This window comes from Triticum urartu, chromosome 6A (genome assembly GCF_056163025.1).
Source record: "Triticum urartu cultivar PI428250 chromosome 6A, HENAU_Tu73, whole genome shotgun sequence".
NCBI lineage: Eukaryota > Viridiplantae > Streptophyta > Magnoliopsida > Poales > Poaceae > Triticum > Triticum urartu.
Window position 1 is genome coordinate 80764023 of NC_141878.1, and position 11279 is coordinate 80775301.

The 11279-nt window shown below is 48.4% G+C and overlaps 3 protein-coding genes across 3 annotated transcripts; 1 reads left to right on the forward strand and 2 right to left on the reverse strand.

Moving 5' to 3' along the window:
* Window positions 1-227: 227 nt before the first annotated feature.
* On the reverse strand, window positions 228-1065 carry LOC147964069 (uncharacterized). Its single transcript, XM_087529815.1, has 3 exons — window positions 967-1065; window positions 656-861; window positions 228-546 (listed from the first exon to the last, which is right to left on the reverse strand). The coding sequence occupies exons 1-3, from the start codon at window positions 1063-1065 to the stop codon at window positions 228-230; spliced, it is 624 nt and encodes a 207-aa protein (XP_087385941.1).
* A 3535-nt stretch (window positions 1066-4600) lies between these two features.
* LOC125530097 (uncharacterized) lies at window positions 4601-8625 on the forward strand. The gene is made up of 2 exons (XM_048694489.2): window positions 4601-6115; window positions 8307-8625. Exon 1 carries the CDS (start codon window positions 4780-4782, stop codon window positions 6109-6111), a length of 1332 nt encoding a protein of 443 aa, XP_048550446.2. The 5' UTR covers window positions 4601-4779; the 3' UTR covers window positions 6112-6115; window positions 8307-8625.
* Window positions 8626-8811: 186 nt separating this feature from the next.
* Window positions 8812-11048, reverse strand: LOC125530098 (GDSL esterase/lipase At3g14820-like). The gene is made up of 2 exons (XM_087526701.1): window positions 10408-11048; window positions 8812-10297 (listed from the first exon to the last, which is right to left on the reverse strand). The coding sequence occupies exons 1-2, from the start codon at window positions 10754-10756 to the stop codon at window positions 9522-9524; spliced, it is 1125 nt and encodes a 374-aa protein (XP_087382827.1). The 5' UTR covers window positions 10757-11048; the 3' UTR covers window positions 8812-9521.
* Window positions 11049-11279: the final 231 nt, after the last annotated feature.

Genomic DNA, 11279 nt, shown 5'->3' on the forward strand with positions numbered 1-11279 from the left:
GACTCCCGCCGGAATGCCACCTCCAAGAGGAAGCTGATTCCACTGAAAATTCCTATATTACCTATAACAGTTTTCAGAAAAGATTCAGAGAAATCCTCTTTTGGTTTCCTATACATGGCTCGATTGATCTTGCTGATATATATGAGACGGTCCATTAAAACTTTACAAATTCTCGTGTGATTTGCATTAGCAATTCTGAAAATTCCAAGGCCGAGGAAGAGCTTGGTTCATACGCGTGTCTGCCAGGTGGCACCGGCCGGATAGCCGCCGTGGGGCTGGGGCTGCGCCTGGAAGTAGGGCGGCGGCTGCCCCAGGGCGATCTCCGGCTGCTGCTCCCGTGGCGGCGCCGACGCTCCGAGCAGGAAGTAGGAGCCGATGCCGAAGCCGACGACGATGAGGGACAGCGCGGACGCGGTGGCGAACACCCCAGTTTGCAGCACGTAGCAGTCCTCGCCGGCGCTGGTCCCTTCCGCCGGCTTCCGCTTCCCGGCCGTGTTCCACATCGCGCCGATGTAAAACAGCACCGCCGCGATGAACATCAGGATCCTTCGTTCGCACAGCACATGCGTGCACACTACACGTTAGACACGAGAGAGAAAGTCTAGAGAGAGAGAAAGTCTAGAGAGAGAGGGGGGGGGGGGGTAATGCGTCATACCATGAGAGGATGTACATGGCGACGGCGAAGACGCGCTTGGTCTCGGACGGGATCTTCCGCGTCTCTGGCCGGCAACAGCCGGAGCAGCCGGTGGCGGCGGCGAGGAGGACCTGCGCCGCCAGGAGGAACAGCGTGGCCGTGACGCCGCAACCCCGCGCCGCCGTGCTCCGGTACACGCAGTGCACCCCGTCGAACCCAGCAAACGACTGCACGACAGCACGAGCACTACTGTGTCAGCTCTGTTCGTGATCCGCGGCACCTGTCCTACTGCATACTGGAGCTAGCAAAGCAAAGCTAATTATCATGCCTACCTGGGACTTGGTGCCCTCGCCGACGAATCCTAGGATGGCCGCGAGGAGGCCGAGTAAGCTCGCCGTCCCGCAGATCACGGCGGCGGCCTTCTTCCCCATGGCCGGCAGCTACTCTATCGATCGACACTGGCCGGAAATGCTCAATCGGCACGCACTAAGAACAGTCTAAAATGCGTGATGTACAGCTAGGGTATGTATATATAACTACATACACAAACAAACTACCAGCGTCGAATAAGCGAATATAATTTGTGATTGGTTCGACAATTCTAAGAAGCTTAGCTTGTCTGGTCTTTGTATTCTCAGCTATATGGCTGAAGGTGTGGGTACGTACGTACAAAATACGGTGGTCATCACTATGTGTTTGTCACTTGTCAGATTGATTAATTTGAACTTAACAAGGTGAGATCGAGAGGATGTTAGAGGGCATATATGGCCTGTCTCGAGGGGTCATGGCGGATGGGCGGCGGGCAACCAAGGTAACAAATCAAGCACACGGTCCAATTCCGACAATTTTTTCTTGAGAGGACCCTCCCCCCTCCCCCGCGGCATTTTGGTTGTTGATAACTTTCGGTTCTGGCAATTTTAGAACTTACTTACGTCCCTCTTGTTTAGAAACATTTGGAATTTAAAAAATTCAGAAATTTTGAGGTTTTGAATTTTGTACCTTTTCACATATATTTGCAGGACATAGCTAAAAGAGAAAAACTGCGACGTGTGCAGGCCTTACCAGGTGAGAGAGCTAGCGTGGCAGACCGTCGTCACGTGGATGGCCCCACTCACGTCCTCTGATAGGATCGTTGCCTCCCCCAAGAAGCGGGGGCAACTGCGAGGGAGCTCGTTTGGTCTTGAGGATTATCCAAGCCAACAATCGTTTATTTGTCGCTCTCGGACAATACTTGTTAATGTTTGCGAAACACATATATGTAAGATGACTATTCCAATAGAACAACAGTCCTAGGTGGGTTTGTTTGTTCCAATAGAACAACAATCCTAGATAATACCGAGAATCCAACCGTAGCCACCTCATCGAAGACGTATAATATCTGGGATACACACCATTTTCTCTTATCACCTTGACAATCCACAATTCCTATTTGTTACTATTGATATATCTCGTGCACATATTTCAATTGTCTGTTTGTTCATGTTAATTGCAAATCTTATTTAGTCACAGGTTGTTGATATAATTAGTGACAGAGCTTTCGCGGGAGAAGATATATCAACCAATCTTCTCAGATAGACCAAAGAAAGCTTGCCAGAATAACGGTATCCTAGGTGGGTTCATTTCAGACTCCATCTCAAAAAACTCCTAACCAAAATGCAGGCGCAGTCAGGGGGCAAGGCCAAAGGGGCAACCACTTAAGGCGCCAGGTCTGGAATGTCTCCATCTGGCCAGCACTCTAATTATGACATATTGTTTTTAAATAAAAATTACAATTTGTGTGCATGTCATTATTGCACACGCTAGTAAATAGTTTCTAGCTATTCTGTGCAATAGAGACCACATTTATATAAGTGACCTTATAGAACATGATAATTGGATCGATTGTTTATACTACTAATCTTTCATGCATGTTTGTGGTTGTTTACTCCCTAGCATGGTATTAACACACTAGTTCATGGTTGTTGGGCAATGTTCTTGTGCATTGATATCTCATGTGTGCACACGGGATGCTTTTGAAGTTTTGAGCTAATAATCTTATGTATTGATTTCCGATATGTGCATATTTGTTTAAACAAAAATGAAGCGTTGCAAATTCTGAGCTAAGATATCTTTTAGTATCAGTCATGTTGACTATCAATGATTTCTCTTCACATTGCTCCACCAACAATCGTCACGGGAAACTTCACAGCTCCAATTTATATTCGACTCGTTAGGAGAAAAGACTATTGTTAATACTTTAGCAACTAAGTTGTCACTCTCTACAACGTCTATGACAAATAATTACTCCAAGAGAATTTATTACTACAATGACAATTGAGTGATTTGAGTGTTGAAGGTTGCAAACAAGTAAATGAGAGTACCAATTTCCCAACAGCTGCCAAGTAACAAGTATTAAGAAGAGCAAACAAAATTTAGAAACGACGCTAGAAATGATATGAATATTGCTTGGATAACATCAACCATATAATACTGCATAACAAAGCATATAATTCCCTGTTCACATGTTCCTTTACATATACATCTGTCATCCTCAGGGTTGCCGCTAGAGACAATAACAGATACATGCAACTTGTACATTTAACCCAAACAACACTATGGAAACATATATGGTTTTGGAACAAACCAAACAAGCTTACTTGACATTTTTAGTTGTTTACGAGTAGATGGATGGAATTGTGCATCCTTACCAAATTGCGTGCTCCACCGTGCATTTTTCTCAATTTTGTTTCGAGGAAAATTTTACTTCAAATTTAGTGCACAAGAATATTTTGGGAAAGTATTTTCCACAGCTCCACACACTCAATGAAAGCATTTACAGCCGGGCACCCCAAATCCGACCCCCCAAACACCCATGGACGCGTTCGGGCGCGTCCACAGACAGTGGCTGGTCACACTTCAAATAATCCAAATAACCGGATACCTGAAATTAAAAACCTCAAATCCATACTATACATGCAACATAAATCTAATCTTAAGTGGAGCTCATCCGTCTCAACCGACCCCATGTACGGCGGCCTGCTGCGCTCCCCAGAGTGTTGGTCTGGTCGTCAGTGACGTAGAGTAGGACATGGGATACAAGCCGGCTCATGGGACTCAAGGTGCCACCGTCTCCCATGCCCTACTCTTCCTCGTCGGAGCCCGGAACGTTGACGGTGTCGATGGACGTGAGATCGATGATGGATCCGTCCGGGGAGGAGCTGACGACATCCACCCGACGCGGTTGTGGTGCCCGGACTAGTGCACCATATGGGGCGCCGGAGAATGCGACTCCGCCTCATTAACGTCCACCGCAGCTAGGGGTGTCGCAGCCTCCCGCGTCCACTGCCTTGCACGGTGGGCATGCCGCACCATGTTTACGTCAAACGACGCCCACGGTTCGTTCACCTTCGCCTTGGCGCGCCAACGGAGGGGTTGTGCGTCCACTACCGCTTTCGGACACCAGACAGACCGCACCGCCTCCGGTGAGGCAGCGGGGACACACCTCGCGGCAGATGCATGTGCCATTTGGGTAGACGCAATGGAATCCCGATGGAAGGAGTCCAAGCACTATCATTGGGCGGCCTCCTCCCGGGAGCGGTGGAGCGCAAGCCTGGCGACCATCTTCTCCTCGATGCCTTGTGGGATGAGCTCGGGGTCGACTAATCTGGAGGTGTAGGAATCAAATCCGTTGCACACCATGCCGGAGATCGCCGGAAGGGAGTTTGGATGACGGAGTGGAGTGACTAGGATTTGGTCCGAGAAGGTGATGGGGACAAATATATGTGGGATTGAGTGGGCCAACGTGGGCCCGATCCAACGTAGCGAACACGCCCGATCGCGCCCGGACCTCCCATATGAATATGAAGGATACCGATTATTCCAAACGTTTGAGGCCGGTTTAAAACAGCCATCTAGGTCAAATTTTTCTAACTGGTGCGTTTGCCGGGTCGTACCGGGGGTTTGCTCTCTCAACTCAAAAGAGAGAGACAGAGCGAGACTATCATGCTCTGAGGTCTGAGCAGCAGCTTCCTCTCCACTACAAGCGAGCAGCACTGCAGCAGCACACGACCCCCTCTCCACTCTTCAGCGCTGCCGGCCGCCCCGCCAAATCTGGTCAAACCCTAACTACAGATCCCTTTCCTCTCCGCCCGATTCCTCCGCCCGTCATGGACTCGCCGGTGCTACCAACCACCGACCGCGGGACGCACCTCTCGCTCCTCGCGGACGAGATCCTGGAGGAGATCTTCCTCCGCCTGCCCACCCCGGAGGCGCTCGCCTGCGCGTCCGCCGCCTGCGCCACCTTCCGCCGCGTCATCACCGACCGCCCCTTCCTCCGCCGCTTCCGCAAGCTCCGCCCGCCGCCCCTCCTCGGCCTCATCAGCGACAGGGGCGGCGCCTTCCACCCCGCCCAGGCGCCGCACCCCTCCGCGCGGCTCGCCCGCGCCCTCCTCGACGCCGCCGACTTCACCTACTCCTTCGTGCCCAAGCCCAAGGAGGGGTGGCTCAGCCCCTGGCACCCCCGCGACGTCCGCGACGGCCGCGTCCTCCTCGACTGCAGGGTCCCGGGGAGAACCTTCAGATCCGCCCTCGCCGTGTGCGACCCCTTGTCGCGCCGCTACGTGCTGCTGCCGCCCGTGCCCGATGACGCCATAACCGCCCAGGAAGGACGCCCGGCTGAATTGGCGCCAGTCCTCGCCCCCGTCGGTGACCATGAGGATGAGACGTCGTTCAGGGTGATATGCATAGCGCACTACAGAACCAAGGTTGTCGCGTTCGTCTTCTCGTCCGTTACTCGGCAATGGTGTATAGCTGCATCTCCCAGCTGGAGCTCTTTGGGCACAGACCGCCCCCATGGGCTGCAGAACTGTTCTGATTCGAGAGGTTGCCGCGGCATGTCAAGTTTCGACCATGTGCGTGGCTGCTTCTACTCGGCGTCGCCTTGGATGGACAAATTTCTTGTTCTGGATACACGGAGAATGGAGTTTTCCACCATCAGCGATCACAGTGGTTTCCACGAGCTGCTCAGACGTCTGCCTGGCCAGCCACTTGCAGAACACGGTATGCATCACCGAACTCGGCCTGGCCAGACCAGAAGTCTGCCTGGCTTTGTAGTTGGTAGAGAAGGATCCCTTGAGTTGTTGTCTCTTGTTGGTGATCACAGTCCAAATGGATCGTTTCGTCTTGTTTATACCACTCAAAATAACAGCGAATCTCCCAAGGAATGGCGGCTGGAGAGTGTTATACCCTTGCCTGGCCAATATGACTATTTCACCGTTGGCGCAGCTGCGGGATTCTTATTTCTCGGAGGCACTACAGAATCTCAGCAGGACTGTCATGAAACTGAATGGGTGGATACTTGGGATATAGATTATTTTTCAGTGGAGGTCCGGACTTCAGAACTTAAGAAAATCTGTACGATGACAAAGCCATGCTTCAACCATGAACGTGTCCACCCATACTTCGGCTTCCCACCATCGTTGTCAAGACCGACTATATGAAGTTGTAAGCTTGTTCTCATACCAAGTGCTTGCTTATTTTCTGTAGATTCTCTCCTGTGAAATGGTAAATCTTATTCTGTTTCCGTTTGTGGTGTTTCGCTGTCCTAATTGTGCATGTAGGACGTTATTGGTTGATTCTGTTTATGTTGGGAGAATTTGTCAAAGTAGTGAAGATGGTCATGGTTTGTTTCTGACCTGTCCAACAAATGTCAAGTGACTGGGCAAGTAACGAAAAAATTTGTACTTGAAAGGCATTTATCCCACTAAATTTGCATGACCTGAAAAGCATTTTTGTACAAAATATATTACCTTTGAAAAACAGGGGAACTGGCTTGGTTTTCCTGGGTACACTACACCTCTGGTCCTCTGGTGGTAACCAGACCCAGACTGGTTTGATCATTGAGGAAATTGCACAAACCACCTACTTTTGGTGCTAGTTTTGCATAGAACACCTACTTTACAGATTTGTTGCACAAAACACCACATATTGGGGTAATTCGTTGCAACTAGGTCTAATCCACCATTTGGATGTGTTGACATGATTTCTGACAAGTGGGTCCAGTTTGTAAGTGCATCACGGCAAGAAAAACTTGCCGCATCAGCAGCCAACTGGAACTGTCAATATCTCACAATCCTTTGCTTCAATTGAGCTGGATTTTCCCCAGAATATTAGTGAGTGCATCTATGATTTATTGGGTTTTTTTAAATATTTTTTTAAAATGTTAAATTTCAACGAGTCAACTAACATTGCAAATATCTCACAAACTGTGGTCCAAATGAGCTGCCTTTTTTCGAGAGTAGTATTGCATACATGTGTGATTTACTGGAATTGTTCTGCATTTTTTTTTGAAAATTTTGATTTTTGAGTAAAAAAAATTATGAGCCAATGTAAACTGCAGATATCTCATTATAATGTGATCCAAACCAGCTGAAACTTTCCAGATTCATTACTGGTTACAAATAGCTAATAGCACACCACAAATTTTCATGTGAAAAACATAAGATTGCTACACAAATATAAAATGATTCATAAATAGGCACAATATTCATAAAATAAAATCAGTAGCACCAAGATATGGCAGATATTGTCGCTGTCAGGCTTTAGCATCCAAGTGGCTGCCATAAAGCCATTATTGACATCATCAACTCTCACGTACCAAAATATTACCGCCATGAGGTGTTACCATCCAAGTAGTTGTCATGTGACCATTACAGACATCATCAAGTCGCACACACCAAAATATTACCGCCATGAGGTTTTAGCATCCAAATACTGGGCGATTTTGCAATGTTAGTTGACTTGTTTAATATTTTTGTTCAAATTTAACATTTTCGTAAAATGCAAAACAAACCAATAAATCATGTGTGCACTCAATAATATTCTAGAAAAAAATCAGCTCAATTGGAGCAAGAATTGTGAGATATTGATAGTTCTAGTTGGCTGCTGATGTGGCTGTTTTTTCTTGTCACGGATGCACTTACAAACTGAACCCACTTGTCAGGAATCATGTCAACGCACCCAAATGGTGGATTAGACCTAGCTGCAACAAATTACCTCAGAATGTGGTGTTTTGTGCAACAAACCTGTAAAGTGAGTGTTTTGTGCAAAACTAGCACCAATAGTAGGTGGTTTGTGCAATTTCCTCTTGATCATTGGGTCTAACTTTTTGCTGTCCAACTGTCGGTCCATGCTGTTTTTGATTATGCTAGTTTGAATTCCACCAATTGAGCCTATCCATGCCAAATCTCAGATGTGAAAGCTTGATTGTAGTTTACCAGTGTTGATGTTATATAAAAGCCAAGACCATCTATTGGAATGGTAGTGCATCTTATAGGGCTTAGTATTTACATATCTTTCGTTGGAAATGTTGATTCTTGAAAGAAGAATGTTGCTTGAGGGCCTTGAAGCTTTTATCTAGCATTGAAATGTTGCGTTTCTACTAATCTATTAGTAATATGTTTCAGAACTAGGATTACATGTACCTGGTGCTCCTGTAACACAAATGAGCAGCATGAGCAGCTTATGTGCCGTTTACTCTTTACTTGCCAGTTTTGCATAGTTGGTCTAATTTTTTATATTGCTCCCAAAATGTCATAAGATGGCCCTGGGATTAATTTGAGAGCACAGCGGAAACAACTATTTTTATTGCACCCACATTGGTTTTATTCTTTGTTGTAACTATTGATATCTGCAGGGATGAACCCATTTTGCTTTCGAGGTCTGTTATCTGGGCCATGCGTCTGCTGCGGATATACGGAACACGGTACTGCAAAAATGTCGGCTCGATGTAGCAATATTTGTTTGCAAATAGTGTTGTGTTTTGTTTTTGCGGGGGGTGGAAATAGTGTTATGTTGAATGTATTTAAGCAAAGACATGCTGTGGCTTTGTCTAGCATTGATGTGTGCATATACTGTTGTTGTGCTGGGACAATGGGCTTCACCACTGCGGTGACCTCGTGTATACCACTAGTAAGAGACATGTTGTGTTGAGAGAATCGCTACTTATTATTGTACTCCCTTCGTAAACTAATATAAGAGTGTTTAGATCACTACTTTAGTAATCTAAACGCTCTTATATTAGTTTACAGAGGGAGTATTTAATCTTCTCAACAAGTTTATCATCTATAGCTTTTATGCTCTAGGCCCCCATTTGCCTTTGGAGTGTTGTAGGAACTCTGTAATTTTCCATGAGGAATAGCTTGAGATATATTCTGACCTTGTAGAAAATCCATGTGTGTCCTACATGTTCCTTATTTCTCAAATTCTCAAAAATAATCTTGTGAATATCTGAAGAAATCTTGTTGCTTTACGTTTCATTTCTATTTTATTCTTATGCTTGCAGTTTTTGACTCATGTGTGCTTTGGTACATGTTTGTCACCCCATACAATTTTTGCGGGAACTTAACAACGAAAATAGAAGCCACAAAGGAGTAAATACAACTAGAGATGATACCCCACTTGTAGCTACGGGAATCAGTTGCAATTATTTAAATGAGATCTGGTTGTATGAAACAATTTAGATTAACAATATGAGATTCGAAACTAAAATACGTATAAGCTACTGATTATCGTATAGTTGTAAAATATATATTGAATATGAGTATCATCCATGATGCATTTTAAAGGTGTCTTTTTCATGAATAGTTGCGTGTGCATTAAAAATGTATCCTTTTCGCGCATTTTGGCATAGTGAGTTGACATGGTTGGATGTTAAAAGAATTTGGAGTTAGTGAGGACCAACTATTTAGCTTGTCGACATATTTGCATGGACAAGGTGGAATTTACTCTAAAATAAAATAAAAAGCAGAGCACTCCTATGACGTATTACCCTTATTAAAAATCTCGCTAGTGAATTATGCTACTGTAAAGAGAGAGAGAGAGAGAGCGAGAGAGAAGAAACTTGCTATCGCTAGTGCATGAATCTGAAGTATTTGGCGACGATGGCGTCGATGAGGATCTGGTAGCCCCTCTCGGTGGGGTGGTAGCTGTCCCAGAACAAGTACTTGGAGGGGTCCTTGCAGAGCGGGCTGGCGAAGTTGCAGAGCACGGCGGCGGCCAGCCCGATGTAGCCGCAGCACGCGTCGTGGGTGTTGTTCAGCCCGAACGCCTCCGGCCGGTAGATCACGTCGGCGAGGATGGTGTAGATGTCGACGTTCACCAGCGTGACCCCGGGGAGCCTGACGCCCAGCTTCGCCATCTCCTGCCCCACCCTGTGGTTGAAGAGCAGGGCGAGCTGGTTGCGGTCCGTGGCGCACTGCTTCCGGAGCCCGCCGGCGATCATGCGCTGCGACGGCAGGCACCCCACTGGCGGCGCCCCCACCAGCGCGATCCGCTTCGCGCCCAGGTCCGCCAGCGACTGCACGTAGGCGATGGCCCGGCTCACCATGCTCTCCGCGTACCCGGGCTCCGTGATGCCGTCCGCGAAGGTGAAGTGCTCCACGATGTCGTTGCTGCCCGTCACGATGAAGTAGAGCGCCTTGTCGGGCACGCTGCCCCCGACCTTCTCCTTGTACTCCTGGAACAGCTGCAGCTGCCGCTCCATCGTCAGCGCCGACATGGTCCGGCACGTGGCGTTGTCGAAGCCGTTGCCCGCGGACGCGAAGCTCACCCCCGTCTTGAGCTCCTCGATGGAGAGCCCCTTCTTCAGGTACGGCGGCAGCAGCTCCTTCACGCCCAGCGCCGACGCTGCACGCACGCACGCATTTCCAAAACAAATTGATCCTTGGTTGTTTGGGAAAATATATTGTGAAAATACATTTCCATGGCAAAAGTACAGGGTAATGGATGGTACTTACCTAGGAGGTCGACGCTGATCTTGCCGTTGGAGAACCGGCCGGTGTGCTTGTGGCCGGGGAAGTCCTTGCCGTAGGGCGGGAAGTTGGAGCGGATGAACGTCCGGAGGTGGTTGTTGTTGCCCGTGTCGGCCACCGAGTCGCCGAACGCGAGGATCGCGGGGAACTTGGGCGGCCCGGCCGGCAACGGAGGCGCCTTGGGCGGCCCTACCGCCGGCGGAGGGGTGGCTCCCGCCGCCGGAGGAGGTGTAGCGGGTGGCCCTCCCGCCGCAGGATGTGGCTGCGCCGTGACCGCGACTCCGGCGAGAACCAGCAGGGCGGAGATCACGCCGGACGCGGTGGCGACCGCCATGTGAGTGACAGAGAGAGGGAGAGCTCTGAGCCGGAACCACCGTGGACGTACGTACACCGCCCGAGATTTGTGACGCGGTGTGCATAAATAGGCCGCGCTGCTGCTCGTTTCACCAAGTGACTTCGTCTAAGGGAAAACGGCAGTTGCATGCGAGATCATGAAGAAGACCCGGTGTGCTCGCATGCATGCATGTCCTTGGCAGGGTTACATTTGTGCAAGGATGCGATACATGCTCCCTGTCTCTCTGGGTTTTTTCCTTCTTCGTCTCTGGATGAAGGCTAAATTTGCTCAAGTCTAGCCCGGGCCAGGGCAAGATGGAATGGCACTCTATATTAAAGGAAGCAGGTTGTAGGAATTCTGTTATGAACGATGCTATAAGTAAGGCGGTTTCTGTACAAATCCGCCCATTCATGCATTGGGGCAAAGTGTATAAGGGCATGTATAGTGGATGATAGGACAGTCTTATCTTAAGTCTTGCATGTGATTTGGACATGAGAGTAAAAGTATGTCTACAATAAGTTAT

Bases quoted from the DNA above. Each gene is read 5' to 3' on its own strand.
- LOC147964069 (XM_087529815.1), bottom strand. From the start codon at position 1,065: ATGGGGAAGAAGGCCGCCGCCGTGATCTGCGGGACGGCGAGCTTACTC. The intron at 862-966 runs GTAGGCATGATA...GCTGTCGTGCAG, and splicing joins GCGAGGGCACCAAGTCCCAG to TCGTTTGCTGGGTTCGACGG. The intron at 547-655 runs GTATGACGCATT...GTGCGAACGAAG, and splicing joins GCCATGTACATCCTCTCATG to GATCCTGATGTTCATCGCGG.
- LOC125530097 (XM_048694489.2), top strand. From the start codon at position 4,780: ATGGACTCGCCGGTGCTACCAACCACCGACCGCGGGACGCACCTCTCG.
- LOC125530098 (XM_087526701.1), bottom strand. From the start codon at position 10,756: ATGGCGGTCGCCACCGCGTCCGGCGTGATCTCCGCCCTGCTGGTTCTC. The intron at 10,298-10,407 runs GTAAGTACCATC...GCGTGCGTGCAG, and splicing joins GATCAGCGTCGACCTCCTAG to CGTCGGCGCTGGGCGTGAAG.